The 18,007-nt window shown below is 39.1% G+C and overlaps 1 protein-coding gene across 2 annotated transcripts in view; it reads left to right on the top strand.

Moving 5' to 3' along the window:
* GRIN3A (glutamate ionotropic receptor NMDA type subunit 3A) overlaps positions 1 to 18,007 on the top strand; it is a 74,890-nt gene that overhangs the window by 24,714 nt on the left and 32,169 nt on the right. For both annotated transcript variants that reach the window (XM_065661151.1, XM_065661152.1), the window contains exons 2-3: positions 6,774 to 7,378; positions 13,528 to 14,575. In XM_065661151.1, the coding sequence (XP_065517223.1) occupies positions 6,774 to 7,378; positions 13,528 to 14,575 (1,653 nt within the window). The remainder of the gene's footprint in view (positions 1 to 6,773; positions 7,379 to 13,527; positions 14,576 to 18,007) is intronic.

Genomic DNA, 18,007 nt, shown 5'->3' with positions numbered 1-18,007 from the left:
CTAACCAAGATTCTCTTGCTCTTGCTGGCAAGTGCTCACTTACTTGTGACAGCTGATTCCATAACAGTGTTGAGCTTCTGCAAAACAATACCATGCAGTAACGAACTGTCCACTGTGGCTAATATTTACACTCGGTATCTCCTGGCACCTTTTACCCAAACATTTGCAAGAGCTTTGCAGACATTGATTACAATACTGTAGCACTTGGGAGCAAGAGACACAAACATGGATGCAGCCACCTCTTTCTGCCATTTACTCTGCTACACAGAGCAGAGGTGGTTCTCTGGAGTTTCTCATTGCCATTTTAATGATGGGAGAAGGCCTATCATGGAGAATTAATGCAGCTCTCCCTGATCTATTTGTATTAGTAGCCATCTCCCTTTTTTAACTATAATGGCAAAGTTTATGGAAGGAAGGAAGAACTATTTTGGGTCTTGGCATCTCTATGAAATATTTTTTGTCAAACTTTAAATGTGGGGTTTTTTCCTCTTTGAGCAAAGAACATCTTTGAAGTTTTTGAGGGAGTGTTACTTGTGATAACTTGTAAGTGACTGTGAAGATAAATAATGGGTCTACTTTCCAGGAACATCTGAAAGTTGACATTTTATATTGCATCTTTGACCTTGTAGAGAGCTGTACGTATTCAGATTAGTTTGGTGTATTTGGATGTAGGCATTACAGATGCTAAGCAACCTGAAGCTGTGACTGTCTGGTCTAACAAGACAAACCATTTTCAGGACAAACTAAGTTAGATTAATCTAACTCTTGTGGTTTTGTGGTGTTTAAAATAAACAGCCAGTGCCTTTTTAGGATCTGCTTAGGAGAGTTGCCTGGATGAATACCGGGCTTCTTTTGCTGCAGGAATCAGAATAACACTGGCTGGTCTAATCTGGCTTTTGTCTCTCAGAAGCTTTTCAACCACCTGCAAAAAACAGCCTTTAGTGTGGGGACTTACCCTGTTTCAGATTACAGTCTTGGTCAAACAATGTAGAGACAGATGTGCAAAACAGGAAAAAAGAGAAATTCATGAAGTCATCCTCCTCTTTTTGGGCCAAAGCAGATGCGGGATTTCCTTCCCCAGGGTACAAAAGCTGCAGAATGGATTTTGAGAAGAAAACCTGGACGCTTCACTCTCTGCTGTGGGAACCTGTGGATATGTGGCCTTCTGGCCACATTGTGTACCGTGAGCAGAGTAGATCTCACTGCAGCCTGGAGGTGGACATGCTAGAGCAGACACACCTTCCTTCTCTTGTTGGCGGGCGAGCCGTACAGTGACTGGGATATGGTACTGTACAGTGGGCAGCTGTGCAGCTGGTTAGCAAGGGTGGCTGGACCTCTCCATCCGAAGTCGTTCCCACAGGCTGTAAGCTGCCAACACAAAATCCTGCTGGAAACATTGCAGTTTCAGCAGTAAGGCAGAAATTAAAAAGCAAAACCAAACATTTCGTAGCATCTTTTACCATGGCAAGAAGAAAACAATAGGTGGGCCTGTAGCCTTTAGGGAGCTGGGGTTTTAGGCCTAAATTTTGCAATTTCAACCTTGGAAGAAGGATCTTCCTAGTTTTTGAAGCTGTGGCATCAGCTTGCTCAGAGCTGCCATTTAGCTCTGTAAAGCTGTGAGTCCCCACAATTGCACTGTAAGCCAGAAGGTTTTTGTTTTGGTGTTTGTTTTTTTTTCTCTTCAGTGGAGCTTTCTCTGATGTAATTATATGGTCTGTTTTCTCTTTTGTGTTTCTTATCATAAATATATATTTAAGCACTGCCTTTGTCCCTGGAACTCAGAAGGGAATAATACTTTCTGTGTAATATTTACTTTTACACAGTTAGCAAAAGAATATTCACATATATGCTTTTAATTCTGCTAATGAAGCTATCATGATGTCAAATGTCACAATGACCATGCCTAATTAGCATTACAGATTTGGTTGAGGAGATAAATGGCCAGATCCTTCAGGGTGTAGGTCAGTCCAGCTCCAGGCATTCATCCTCGTAAGATTTATGAGAGGGATGGGACTACAGACTACTGAAATGGAAGCTTGAAAAATATTGTATTAATGAAATGCAAATCATGTTCCAGCTGTTAAATGAACCTACTATTTCAGGTGTCTCAGGCAATGAAACTGTAAAGCTGCTCTGGATGGGATACAAAAAGCAAGTAATCCATTTCAGTCTCTGCTGATGTACAGGACTGAAACACATCAGACCGTATAAAGCTTAATATTCCATGAATGGCTTGGTCCAAGGCCCACTGAAAGTCAGTGGAAAGACTGTTCATATCTGATCCAAAGGCGATTAGCCAGAAATTATGGTTTCTAGGCCTGTTCTTCACCCAGTAAACACTGAAGTTTGATCATGGATGGTTTATAAAACAGGAGCTAATGTCATGCAATAAAAAATTAAACTCTCATAGACACACAAGACGTTCTTGCTAGTAACACTATGTAAATGAAAACACATTATTAAAATTAGATTACAAGTAACATTATTTGGATTACATTTAATTGTTTGTGTAATTTGAATTTGAATGATGCGAGTCATTCCATCTCTAATGACAGCTTAAAGTCAAATTTAAACAAAGCAATTGAATTTCCGTATGAGTTGACACTTTCATTGAAATACTCAAACTTTGCTAATTTCCAAAGGAGTTTGCCTAAAACCTTGTATATGGATGGATGGGCACATTTCAATACACTGATAGCATCTTGTAAACCTTCTGTTCCATGATAAGTACAAAGTTATACTCATCTGAACTACAATTTGTTGCCAAAAGCCAATCCTGTAAAATTATGCTGTCTCGGCGATTACTACTGAATGGCGGAATAAACAATTTTCAGAAGTTTCCCATTAAAAAGCAGTAATTGTTTATTTTAAAGAAAGAGAAATCAATAAAAGTATGTAAAAACATTAGGAACACTGTAGTATCAAAGGCTGTATACTCACATGTGATTCTGTGTAATTTTTTTCAGAGCCTATATGTTCAACTGCATCTTACAAATGATATAAACTTTTCAAAATAAAATTAAGAAGGTATTAAATCCAAATATCTCCAAACATCTACACATCTTTCCTCAAAGGATCTTTTTTGCATATAAAAGCAGTGAAGTCAAACAGCCACTCTCAGGATAAGGCCAGAGAGACTTCTCAGTTGAGATGTAAACTGACATGGCCCATCAGTCATCCACTTCCCTGAGCTTCAGTACAAAACAAACACTAATTGCTGTTCCTCCCCAGCTTCTACAGGGGGTGTTTATATGGTGGACTGAGAATTAGCTGAAAGTTATGCAGAAGACAAATGCCTAGTGGCTGAATTTATTGATGTTATTGTATCAGAAAAATTCTGGAGACAGGTTTGGAGTCCAAATACACTTAACAAAGAAGAGAGACTGGTAGTTTTTCAGGGCTGAATGTTTACCTTTCAAGCACATTAACAGAGAATTAAGCAGCTAATAAATCACAACTGTGGTAAGTGCTCAAGTACATGCTACTGTGGGCTTTTTAAAGTGACAGCTGAAGCATAAAGGATTTCACACCAAGAAGCACTTCTAAAGCAGGCTCATTCTAAGCCGGGTCTCTCCAAATCCATCTCTATTCAGTGAGGAGCAGTATCTCAACACAAGAAAAGTATTTTCAACCACACTGATGCTTTCAGGTATGTTGTGTGTAAGACAGGAGCTAATGCTCCTGAGGACTAGCCTATAGCTGCAGTGTTCTAGGAGAGTCCAGCCCTGCATCTGAGAATTACCACATCAGATGGAAACTGCTTTCACTTGTACTGATGAGTAAAGTTATGTCCAGTTTTCTGGCCCTGAGGCTGAGTTTCACTTTCTCTGGTCTATGTGTTCTTGGTGCTGTGTTTGCTCTGTAGCCAGTGTAATGCCCAGGGACCCTAAGGTGTAATATTTACCTTTTGTGTATCTTTATCAGTTCAGAGTGTTTTAGTACGGGGAGAACTGTGCAGTTGACAAGCAGTCTTGCATATGTAAACTGTGCATGTGCACTGGGTTTAGCATGAGGACATAGAGGATTTCAAAGGTCTAAATCTGGGAGGTAAAATAGCCAGTTTTCATGCAGTCTTATTCATACTGCCTACTGGGAGTGAGCCCTTAAATTTGCTAGGACTCAAACTACTAGCACACAGTATGTGCAAGCTGATTGGCATGTGCCAAAAGCAGACAGATGCTTAAGTTTGTTTCCAGGGGCTGTTTTATTCAACAGTACAGCTGTTACTGCTAACTGCTATCACTCATCAGTACATGGTTGGTTTTCTATATCTCACAGATTTTTTTTTTATACCTGTGCATATGCTGTAGTAGCTATAGAAATATGCTTGGGGTGTTATGCTTCTGAATGTGAAGACCATTGCTCTTCCTCATACAGATATGGTCAGGTTGCGTGCTATCATTTATATATGTAAAATATTCTATGCATACTAAATAGCTAATTTCTTTTCTAACTTTCAAATTAACTAAGCCAACAGGCATGAAAAGCTTTGCTGAATGGAGGCAGACCATTGTGTGGAAAGTGTTCATACTTTTACTTGATCTTGGAGAGAGAGGACGCTAAGAAAATCCTTTCTGCTGCTGTTTATTTGCAGAGACAAACTAGAGTTGATTTACCTGCTCATCACATAACCTCAGAAAAAACCTTTTGCAATTCAGTTTGCAGAGTAATTTATTCAAATCAGCTTCCCAAACCAAGATACTTTGCATGTTGCTTTATTCTTTTTTTTAATTAATAATACTTTTTAATTAGCAGGCAATGTTTTTCATCATAGAACTCACAGAGCCTTCACAGGGTAGCTTCTTGTGTGTTCAGTAACTTCTCCTTTATCAAAGAGTCAATCCTTTTGTGTCTTATTGGCAGTAAATGATGTGCATTGATTGTAGACAGATCTATTTAATTAGTTTATTCGTGTATCTGTGTAAAAAAAGGCCACAGGTACCACACCCGAAATAATAAGTACAGCTGAGAGCAACTTCAGTTACAGTATTCTCTTTATCAAACTCTGAATTTAAATTATCTGCTCTGTAAAACAGAAGATGAGTTAATGTAAGTACAAATTAACACAGTGAAAACTTGCTGCTTACAAATGGTGTTTAGCTCTTCAGGGCTTTTTTTCTAATTCCACTTATCCATATATATCGGAGACCCCAGGGTTTTATTTTAGTAAAACTAGTATAAATGGAGTGATTACCATATTATTCCGTATTCAGAAGGACATTTCTAAGATTCATACAAAGTGGAGCCTATAATGAACTGCTAAAATCAAGACGACAGCATTTTATACCAACTTTAAGCACAGCAAAGGTTTGATCACTCATATATAAAACATGTTAAGTACTGAAAATGTAAAAAAATGAATCTTAATTGTTTAGTAATTTAATTGATAGATAAAAAACAGGTATCTGTGTAGGATAAGATATAATTTGAGGGAGCATGAATATAGACAGATGTTGAGAGAAAGTCACAACTAAGATCTCAGAAACCAAATGATGTGCTGAAACAGGACTCATAATTCACAACTTTTGAATAGTCTCATGGCTGGAATCAAATGCCAGTATAAAGTAAAATAACTTTCAGCAAAGCTGCACTAAAGACTGTCAAGTTCTCAGCTGAAACCAAGAGCTGAAACAGTATATAAGGTGCTAGTTGAAGGCATGTTAGAGACATTTTGGTAGAGCAGAGAATTATTTGTAGCAACGTGCCAGAAATTGCTTAGATTCTTTAATTTTTTGCTTCCTTGGTAAATCTGTAGACTTTAAATTAACTTTATATTTGGGACCAGAGAAGAGGGAGGAATAAGAGTAACTGATAATAATAAATAATAAGAAGAAAGGAAGACATATTTACTTTAAGAGAACAGATAAATTATACTTGCATCTTTCTTCCTTTTCTGGAAGAGAAAAAGACAGTGGTGTTGGGAAACATAATGGGTTAAATTTCGTTTTATCATTGATGACATGGAAATGCTAGGGAATGTTTATTTATTGAGTATTTGCCAACTCAGAAATCAAAGTCTGCATATTTTAGTCTCTTGTGTGTTCAGTAACTTGTCCTTTACCGAAGAATCAATCTTTTTGTGTTTTATTGGCAGTACATGGTGTGCATTGATTGTAGACTGTCATCTGTTTAATTAGCTTACTCATGTGTTAAACCTAATTGTGCCTGTGTAAAAAAAAGCCCCCAATAAACAAAAAAAAAAACCAAACAGAAACAAAATCCAAAACAAAACAAAAAAAAAGAAACAAACAAAACAAAAAAACAAACAAAAAATAAACAATAAAAAGAAAACAAAAACCAAACAAAAAACCAAACCAAACCCAAAAAAACAAACATACAAGAACTGAGGGCTCTTTTTTTATTTTTCTTAGTGTTTACCAAAGAACTTGTCAGCATCTGTTAAATTAGAACATTAACACCAGTGTTGAACTGGAACTGTAAGGGCATACCTCTTCATACCCCTGTTAGGAGAGCAGGGAAATCTTTGCTAGAGAATGCCAAGAAATCCAAAGATACTGATGGTTTGAAAGAAACAGATTCTTGGAAACAGACTCATGAGTGATTACTGCAGTTGACTCAGACTGTAGACAAGGAAGCCCATGAATCACAGTCTATTTAAGCAGGGTGGGTATAAGTTTCCCTGTCTCTCACCCAGTTGTCTTGATTGACAGTTAATTACTTTGAGATAAGTGAGTGAATGAAAATTAAGTAAACTCAGTGACTTTGGGTCCAGCTTATTTCTGATCAGTTTTCTTCCATATTTTTAATTACAGAATCCCCTTCACCTGCAGATGAGTTTAGAAAACTCACCAAGTTCTGATGCTGATGTCACTTTCTCAATCCTTGCAATGAACAACTGGTATAATTTCAGCCTGATGCTATGCCAGGAAGAGTGGAACATCACAGATTTTCTCTTCCTCACACAACAGAGCTCCAAGTTCCACCTGGGATCCATTATAAACATCACAGCAAACCTCACTTCAGCCAGCGACCTGCTGAACTACTTACAGTTTTACCTGGAGAGCATCAAAGACACAACATCTACCATGGTGATGTTTGGATGTGACATGGAAAAAACACGGAGGATTTTTGAAATAACTACCCAGTTTGGTGTGATGCCTCCAGAACTTCACTGGATTATTGGGGATTCACAGAATGTGGAAGAACTCAGGACAGAAGGTTTGCCACTTGGTCTCATTGCTCACGGCAAGACAACACAGTCAGTCTTCGAGCATTACGTACAGGATGCAATGGAGCTGGTAGCAAGAGCTGTAGCAGCAGCCACCATGATTCAACCTGAACTGGCTCTTATTCCAAGTACAATGAACTGCATGGACACAGATGAAAGGAATATCACTTCAGGGCAGTATTTGTCAAAGTAAGTTTTTCCTTTTTTTCTTTACTTGTAGCTAATATTTATGGTATAAAAGAAAAACAGTTTTTCTGCTCCTCACTACCATTTTCAGTGGCTTAGCTATTACTGTTAGCCCTCCCTCACACACATTATTTCAGTATTTATTCCTGCTTCATTACATCTGGGCAAATAATGAAACAAACTTGGCCACAGAAGGGAATTAAGCCAGTCATAGAAGAAGACACTGTTCCACAGAAGTAGAGATCACATCGTAAACATAGGCTGGGTTATAGAACCTGAAAGTATCTTGTATTTATGTTTATGAAAATAAAAGGAAAAATCCTGGCTGGTGTCAAATTCTCTGACGTTTTGAGAGAATACAAAACACAATATTTGTGCTACCAAAGCAATCAGAGAGTATGAAAGCAGATGTGTAGCCCGTGCTAGTATCCTTCTATGGAAAAGGAACCAAAAAGATGCACCTTGACCACCTAAGGAGTCACTGCTCCTCGTGAGAGCACTCAAAACTGCAAAAGGGCTCTCTCTATTGCTTGGCGTGGGAGGCTCCTCTTTCAGCTTCTGCTACGACTATTCTCATAGACCACTGCATGTCATTATACTGAAGTTAGTCCCAAAACTGCTTGGGGATTCACATCTAGAAATATTCTGTGGTTTAACATAAGAGAGGGAAAATTGCATGGTTCTTTTCAAAACAAACAAAAAGGTCTTTGCCAAGTGTGTGAATTCATCAGCTAGTTTACATCCAGTGACAGTTGTATGTTTTTTCTCCATTGCCCCTGGCTTTCAGTCTACAGGTTTTGCTGGATAGAGTTAGAACAAAAGTTCTTGAAGATTTTTCTGTGTCTGCAACATTTTTTAAATTATAACTGAGATGTGTCTTCACAATAATGTGGTAACAGCACTGCTCAAAACACAACCTTCTGAATCCCTAACAATTCCTTAGTCAGCATTCATCCATAACTTAGGGGTCAAAAACTATCAAAGACTTTCCAGAGAGTGAAACAAGACTTGGCAATAAATACTGCACTGGCTTGCAGTATCCCCACTGACTTGTGATATTAGTTTTGTCTCATTATTCTGGGTATTTTAACTAGATCACACCTAAGTTCCTGAAAAGTAAAACTCAGCAAGAGGCTTCTTATTACAACAATTCTGAGGGCAGTAGTTTTATGAACAGAATTTTTGAGGATTAAAGGACAAAGATAACGAAAATCAAAATTAAAGCTCTTAAAGGTGTTATAGAATCATAGAATAGTTAGGGTTGGAAAGGACGTTAAGATCATCTAGTTCCAGCACCCCTGCCATGGGCAAAAACACCTCACACTAAACCATGTCACCCAAGACTCTGTCCAACCTGGCCTTGAACACTGCCAGGGATGGAGCATTCACGGCTTCCCTGGGCAACCCATTCCAGTGCCTCACCACCCTAACAGGAAAGAATTTCTTCCTTATATCCAGTCTATACTTCTCCTGTTTAAGTTTTAACCCATTACCCCTTGTCCTATCACTACAGTCCCTAATGAAGAGTCCCTCCCCAGCATCCTTACAGGCCCCCTTCAGATATTGGAAGGCTGCTATGACGTCCCCACGCAGCCTTCTCTTCTCCAGGCTGAACAGCCCAAACTTTCTCAGCCTGTCTTCGTATGGAAGGTGCTCCAATCCCCTGATCATCCTCGTGGCCCTCCTCTGGACTTGTTCCAGCAGTTCCATGTCCTTTTTATGTTGAGGACACCAGAACTGCACACAATACTCCAGGTGAGGTCTCACAAGAGCAGAGTGGAGGGGCAGGATCACCTCCTTTGACCTGCTGGTCATGCTGCTTTTGATGCAGCCCAGGATATGGTTAGCTTTCTGGGCTGCAAGCGCACACTGCTGGCTCATGTTCATTTTCTCATCTACCAACATCTCCCTGTTGCTCCTGGATGCTGAGCTTCCCCCTGCTCAGGTGTTGAAAGCGTCCTCTCTCGAGCTACTCGCGTCAGCAATTGCAATTCCTGCAAAATATTTCTTCAGCATTGCTTTATACATAAAACTATTACCTCTCTCATGAAAAATGACTGCTGTAACTTTAGTTGTATTTTGGGAGACAATATGCAGTTTCACATCTATGAAATTTCCTGTCCCATCATCTCAGTAAAGGTATTGTGGAAAGGAAAAAAGGATCATATGCCTAGTCCACACCTGCTTGTGGACCCTGTTAAAGACAAAATAACAAGTTAGATAAACCTCTGTCCTAAATCACTGCAGCTGTTTTTATAGTGCATGAGTGAAACAGCCTGTACTGATGTTAGCAGTATAACTATTAACTGTGAGTGGTACCAGTAATTTCTCAGGTGTGAACATCAATAAGTGACTTAACTGTGACCAACCTTGTCCATTGCACAACTGCTTTAAGGCAAGTGGTGCGCCTCCAAAGATGAAACTTTTATCTGGTGTTTAACTGAATGTTTACTAATGTGGGTGTTTTTCTGCCCAAGTGAACCCATCTGTCTTGATACGTAGCCTTGGAGATACAGTGGACAGGGATGGAGAAGACACAGACCTTCACCTGCTGCAGGGTGTAGTTAAGCTGGCACAGCAGACACCTGAGCTTTCATTTCCAACACTGCCCTCATAAATTGGCTGTGCAGACATTTAAATGCCACCCAGGAGCAGATTAATGATTATGAACAAGACCAAGATCTGCTCCATGGCAAAGTATGCTTTTATGTATATAGACATGGACATAGATGTGCAAACCCCTGAAGATTATGCTGTTGTAAGTCTCCATCCATCATTTCTCTTACAGTGAGATATATTCCCTGATCTATTCCTCTCTGCTCATAGGAGGAACATCCTTGTTGATTGAACAAGGCATTAAAATTTCAGAGCCTCGTCTTGTAGCTTTAATTAGTCTTACAGCTTTTTTACAGCTAATTTTACAGCTTCTTGAGTAATTTCAGCAGCTTGTTATTTGTTTGACCATTCTAGTTCTTGCACCCAGTAAATTTTCCAAGAAAAATGTGGAATGGCCAAGCCATCAAGCTTGAAAGAAAAAGAAATAATTTCCTTAAATCATTCTTAAAGGTGCTACAAAGAGATTGATGCTGCAGTATGGTAGTACTGCTAAAGCTGTAATAAGCAGTTCTTACAACAAAGCACATGAAAATCAAGTAAAGCTGAAATGAGCAAATGACAGACTTTGGACTCATTGGTCAAACTAAAGTGATGCTGGTAAAGCTTTCATACAGCTATCACAGCCTATCGGTGTGATTATCAGCTCACACATATTGACATAGCATCAAGGAAGTTCATTCAGCTGTCAGACTTGAGGATCTAGCCCTTCATATTCTGAAATTTATGCACATCATATTTCCATACAAATCTGTCAGTAGCCCTATAGAAAAGATACTGCTCAGGTATTGGCAAAGTGTCTATGCAGTACTCAGCACTTGCAGTTCCCAAAGATTTACACTGGAGATTGCTGTCTTAAATAATGTAGTCAGATAGTCATACCTGTTTCTTAAAATTACTGAGTAAGAGAGTTTTTACATGAAGTCCCTGGCATGAGTTTCACTAGCACTGCATAAAGCATATGCAAATTATTACAGCCATAGCCAATTGTGTATCAAACAAAGTGTTCTTAAAATGTATCTCCCACATGGTTCCCCTCATTTATTTTGATTCATGTCCTGAAACTACCAAAACTATAGAACATGCAAATCAGCTGCAAAAGTAAGCAACTAACTCCATGAGGTGGCCAAGTCGCACGTTTAAATGCTACTAAATCTCTGATAAATATATCAAATAAATAAATCTCAAATAGATATTTATTTGATTTTCATCTGTTTTGTTGTAAAAACTGCTTATTACAGCTACAGCAGTACTACCATACTCCAGCAGTGATCTCTTTGTAGTACCTTTAACACTTCTAACACAATTCAGCCACAGGACAGGTACAGAGGGCTTGGTTCTCATTCTATTTGGGGAAAATAAATATAATGTATTATTCCATAGCTTAATCTACTCCCAAAGCACCTGGTCTGCATCATTCTGATATCCAGGTTCTGCTGTGGCAGTAACATGGGGACAGATCCATCAGAACATTGCTAGCTTATTCCATCTGAGGATTTGTGTACCTCAGTTTTGGCATTTGTGAATTGTTAATGCTATTTCCCACACTTATTTGTTTTTTTCCACACAATTCTTTCAGAATTTTACATTCAGACCTGTCTACTGTGGTTTTACTGTTACTGTCATAGTTCAGCATGTGAGCCTAGCAAGGCTTCTAAGAAAGAACTTGCAGAATTTTTTATAAAGACTAAGGAGAAGATACGAAAAACATGTAAGTTTGTGAGCACAAAAATCTTTCTTTAGTGCTTAAGATTGCCTTCTCCTATAAACTTTGCCTTGATAGTGCTTACAGGCACAGACATGCAAGTAGACCATCAAAAATGAAACACAGGGTAGGAGGAACCGATTAGTCAAACAGTGGCAGACACCACTGATTAATCAAGTTATAGTATCATTTAGCTAACATTAGACTAAGTGGTAAAGGATTTTGAACCATATGTATGTGTCTGTCCTGAACTCAGCCTACTCAAAATAGACTGCCTCAGAAAAAATTTGAAGCCATGTCAGAGAAGGCTGTCACACACACAACCACACTCAAAACTACATTATTTAGTTTTGTAGATTTACCCTTTGCTGAGGACAGAAACTGATACGATTTTGAAACACATGATCCAGAGTTTTAACCACTGGAACTCCATCAAAAGTCATGAAAACAAAAGGGTAGAGACAAGGCAGAAGTATGCATGCACACACGCTTGCTGCAGATTTATACTTTTCAAATCAATTTAAGGTTATTTTTTATCTGCTTTAACTATTGGCAAACAACACTACTTAATGTTTATGTCTTGCTTATTGAAGCTGGAATGACAGCTATAGTATTTATACTTCTTTCAATACTTGCTTTCATCCAATTCCCAGAACTAATGTGAGGTGTTACATTTTACTGTGACAGCTAAATAGTTTGTCTTCTGAATGCCTCTTTCTGAAACGTGTGCCTGACTTACTTTACACCATATTAGCAGCAATTCAACTAAGTTGCTTTTTATGGAATCGCCATACTAAGACTTATACAGTACCTGCAAAATGCATAGCAGCATTCTTATTAACAGAATACAGTTCAGATGGTCATGATGTTTATGCTAAAATGGATCTTCTCCTTCCAGCTCAGCTCCTTGCTCCTTTATTCATGTCATTTCAGCCTCTTTGATACTGACTTAACCAGAAGCTAAATTACACTTAAGGGGAAGACAACTAGTAGCTAACACTGCCACCAAATACAGAGGAAATACACAACTTTATTGAATATCTGGAAAAGTAAAAGCCCAAAATCTCAGTGCAAAATGTGCAGTGCAAAGCAGGGACACTTCACGAGACCTACACTTTTAAGAACCCTACTTTTGCACGTTTTTAGAAAGTTTTTTGGGTTTTTTTAGGGTTTTGTTTGTTTGTTTTTTGGTGGGTTTTTTTTTTTTTTTTGGTAAGAATTAATCCTGACTGTCCTAGGGCAACCATCTTTCACTGAGTCCCTTTCTTCATTCTGAAGTGGCTAACAGTGATTTACCAATGCCAAATTTGCATGTTCAAATCCAGATTTGTTCACTTCAGAGTGCTTGAAAGCTGTTGACAGCACTTCAGTAGCCTCTCTTATGTAAGTTGTATCTTACTGAAATTACAGGATTTTTCTTGGAAGGACATTTTGTACATAATTTCCACTCTTCCATTTTCATACGTATTTTTATCTAGGAAACTGACTACAGATCTAGTGAGTTCAGCTGCTTAGAACTAACCTGTTTCATTAATTTGTGAAGCAAAGGTAACTGAAAAAATTGGTGTTTTCTCACCGATTTTTCCTTGTGAGTAAAAAGAATATCTTTCCCGAAGAGTTTTCATTTGCATTAGATAACGTAAGAGAGCATATCCAAGTCCTTTGGTCAGAAAGTAAGTGGTTGGTTCATAATGCCATAGGAAAGCTATTTACGATCCAGGTGTTCCAACAACATGCACAATCTATTCTCTTAAACATAAATTCACGGTGACTTAAGTTAGCATGATGGCTTCAGTTGTCTGCTTCTTATTTCTCCGCTGTCTCCCTCGAACAGGTTTTTAGCCAACACAACTTTTGACGGTCTCAGTGGCCACATTAAGGTGAAAGGCTCCTCCATTGTCAGCTCAGAAAACAACTTCTTCATCTGGAATCTACAGCATGACCCTGTTGGGAACCCAATGTGGACTCGTCTGGGAAGCTGGCAAGAAGGAAAGATAATAATGGACTATGGGATATGGCCAGAACAGGCCCAGAGGCATAAAAATCACATGCAACACCCCACCCGGCTGCACCTCAGAGTGGTAACTCTCATTGAGCATCCATTTGTCTTTACAAGAGATGTAGATGATGAAGGTCTTTGCCCAGCAGGGCAGCTGTGCCTGGATCCTTTGACCAATGATTCAGCTGTGCTGGATAACCTGTTTGAAACGCTTCAAGGAGGGAATGACACGATTCCCTTTGAGTTGAAGAAGTGCTGCTATGGCTACTGCATTGACCTGCTGGAGAAGCTAGCTGAGGATATGAATTTTGATTTTGACTTGTACATTGTCGGTGATGGAAAATATGGAGCCTGGAAGAATGGCCATTGGACAGGGCTGGTGGGAGACCTTCTTGCTGGCACAGCTCATATGGCAGTGACATCATTTAGCATTAACACTGCCCGCAGCCAAGTGATTGATTTCACCAGCCCTTTCTTTTCCACCAGCTTGGGCATCTTGGTGAGGACCAAAGACACAGCAGCTCCTATTGGAGCCTTTATGTGGCCACTTCACTGGACTATGTGGCTGGGGATATTTGTTGCTCTGCACATCACAGCGATATTCCTCACCTTATATGAGTGGAAAAGTCCTTTTGGGATGACCCCGAAGGGAAGGAATAGGAACAAAGTCTTCTCTTTCTCCTCTGCTCTGAATGTCTGCTATGCAATCCTGTTTGGAAGAACAGCTGCCATCAAACCCCCCAAGTGCTGGACTGGAAGGTTTTTAATGAATCTCTGGGCTATTTTCTGTCTGTTTTGTTTGTCCACATACACAGCCAACCTGGCTGCTGTCATGGTAGGAGAGAAGATCTATGAAGAGCTGTCTGGAATACATGACCCAAAGGTAAAGCATGCCTGTTGTTATTAACTCAGACTTTTCTTCTTCCCTGTCAAAATTCACTGCTGTATAATTCATAGTTTTGAAGAAAATCAGAAAGCAATCTGTGTGTACAACAGCAGTGGCACCACAATTAGTTACTACCTGACAGCATTACAGTAGGAAAATTCAGTGAGAGAGGATTTTTAAACATTCATAGAAGTGGAGGGAGTGGGTGTCAAAGATTAAGGGTGAAGGGGAACTTGAAAGATTTTGGTGTTGCCCAACGCAGAAAAGAGAAGTGGCAAGGGGTAGCGGGTTGAAACTTAAACAGGGGGAGTTTAGATTGGATATAAGGAGGAAATTCTTTCCTGTTAGGGTGTTGAGGCACTGGAATGGGTTGCCCAGGGAGGTTGTGAGTGCTCCACCCCTGGCAGTGTTCAAGGCCAGGTTGGACAGAGCCTTGGGTGGGATGGTTTAGTGTGAGGTGTCCCTGCCTATGGCAGGGGGGTTGGAACTAGATGATCTTGAGGTCCTTTCCAACCCTAACTATTCTATGTTTCTATTCTATGATTCTATATACAGATTAAGAGTTTGATTTCAGTTCTGAGTCCCTTTGGCTGTTTTCATCAGTTGGATGATTTGAGTCATCCTGAGATCTACTCAAACAAAATAATCACATTGGATGGAGAGAAAACTATTGATGTCCTAGGTAGGATTTTGCAGTAATTTCACAGGTCATAATGGTTCTTAGAAAGGCGTTACTGACAAATTAGCCGTGAATGCTAAATCAGATGGAACAGAACTGAAATCTTTTGAAAAACCCTACCTTCTCCATCAAAACAGTAGAATTCATTTTACAAGTAGTCAGATATTTGATTTGCAATGTTGTTTCTGCTGAGGAACTGTCATGGAAGGAAATTAATTATTTTGTATACAACCCATCTGCAAATAGCTCAGACTTCCTAGTACTTTGTGGTAAGGCAAGGAAAAATGTAGAAGCAGGACTGCCTCTACCTACTCTCTCCTGAACTCCCAAGAGGGAATGAAGGAATCTTCACCTGGAATTCAAATCTGGTCATTCGTAAGACTTTTCTGATTTTATTTGCTACTAAGTAATGATCATGAAAGCATGCATGCAGAAGGGTTTATATAGAGAAGACAGGGCACATGAGATGGCATCCTGTTCACCTAAAAGTCATTGTAGGGGACAGGGTGGCAACAACAAATTTCCTTTGTTTGGCACTTTCTCCAGTGAAGGTGTGGTTGTATTGTCCATAGTTTTATACTTATGACCTTGGTACAAAGCTTTGAAACCATTCATCATTAATTTGTCACAGGTGAACTGAATCGATACAACATTGTGCCATTGGAAAAGGTAATTTTAAGAACTCAAGAACTGAACATTTACTTTGCTTTCATAAACTGTGTATTTAAGAGTTACATATGTCTTTCCAGACAGGAAAGGCCAAGCTCCGTCTCTTACATTAGTAAAACTTTGCATTCAGACTAATGACCATACAGTTTTGACTTTGTGAGTCCAACTTCTGGCTTATTTCCTCCAACTTTATCTAGATCATTGCTACCAAATATATTTTAAACAAAGAACCATATTCTGTTGTTCGCTTGAGGCACTCTAAAGTTGATTTATGGCTTAAAGCAAATTGAAACTAATAATCTGACCTTCTCCTCCCAGAAAAAAGTAGCATAAATACTACATCAATAATTTCATCAATTTAATGCACAATTTAAGTTCAAAAATCATGTATTTGTTTTATTCAGAGCATCCTGAATAAGCAAATGAAATTTTGTCTGAATTTCCACAGCTCCAGGCGTATCTGTTATAGTCTTTATTGTGTGAGGCATAGCATTGGCTTTAAAATTAGGTTAGTCCTCTACTTTTTGCATCACCTAATTCATCAAATCAAATTGCATCAGATTACATCCTATTTTTCTGCATCATTATTGTGAACACACATGGAGTTCCTAAGACAGTTATTGGAAAACTTCTGCAATTGCAACAAAATCAAGTTATTGTAAAGCTGTACTGTAAAGATTGGCTGTCGAGTTACAAAATTGAGGCCAGAGTATTGAAGCATATGAGGTGCTGAAAACACAGGTCTTAATCATGAGCAAAATGGGTCACAGTTAATAATGTCAGTGATCCCATTAAATCAGCTTAGGAAATGTTTGTGGCACAACACTTGCAAAGGTACATGCACCACTTTTTAGTTAGTTACTTAAACCATTTTTTAATGTGATTTAAAGAGTGTTTGGGTTTTTTTTCCCCCAGACCTGCTTACCTCTTTCTTTTCAGTGGTGGATACTCATTTCAGAAAGAAGGCAGCAGGATGCAGAAGTAATCCTTTTAATGTTAATATACTTTTAAACGTTCTCCTGCTGCTCTCAGTATACATATGCCCTTCTACTATGCTTTTGAAATGTATTTAAAAAACAACGACCAAAATAGAGGGGCAACCTTCCAGGGTGATGTAAGACATATAATTTCTTCAGGGATCAGCAACAGACAGCAAATCCCATCTGAGATTGCAAACAGTCAGGAAGGTAGGCAAGTTGGGAAAAATTTAAAGGTTTTTTTTCAAGATTAGAAACCTGATATCTAAAGTCAGTATTGCCAGGAATATCTATGTTCTCTCTTCTGGTTAAAAAAAGACAGGGTTAGATACTGTCTGAATAAATAGCATCTGACTTTCTGCAAAAATTCATGTTACAACAGTGATGTTTAATTGATCAAACAGTACAGTGTTTTAGCTGTTACTCATTGCAGCTCAGCAAAGGGAGCATGGTCCTCCCTTGTTGCTGAAGTCTCAATATTACATTTTCATCAGAAAAATACTGCAAACCAGCAGCCTGCCTTTGGGCTGGTCTGATCATTTGTCCTACCCACCTGTAGTGGACTGGAGACAGCTGGCTTTATGCCTGACAGCTCCTAAACCTGTTTATCACCTTGTTTATTGTACAGCTCCTCAGTGCCTTGGTGATTACATTATACTCAGCTATACCTGAAAAAGCCAAGACCCAAACTTTTTATCCTTCACTGGGGCCAATGCACATTTCCACATTGGCAAGGTTAGGTTGCTGTAGGTATCTCCTTACAACAGATCTGGTGTTAGAGGAGCATGTAGGGACGCAAATGGGGACAGGCAAGTCTAGGCAGCTGGCCACTGTCAGATTTTTCCTGACTCACAGGATGTGATGGCATTACAGATCTACAACAGCAAGTGGAATATGCAGCCTCACAGGGACGGGCCGAGCGGAAAAGGGGCACATTGATAAGCAAGGGGTTCTGGGTACAAAAGAAAAGGCAATCTGTTACCATTCTGCTTCAGAAGACTGGCTGTTTATCTTTTTGCCAGCCTTTTGACAAATCCAGAAATCCAGATACTTTACGTTTCATTTTCCAGTATGGTTTCCATAAAGAGGTACTATACGCATGTG

Source organism: Lathamus discolor, chromosome Z (genome assembly GCF_037157495.1).
Source record: "Lathamus discolor isolate bLatDis1 chromosome Z, bLatDis1.hap1, whole genome shotgun sequence".
Classification (NCBI taxonomy): Eukaryota; Metazoa; Chordata; class Aves; order Psittaciformes; family Psittacidae; genus Lathamus; species Lathamus discolor.
Note: the sequence above shows the minus strand (reverse complement) of the source record. Positions and strands in the feature narration are given on the sequence as shown.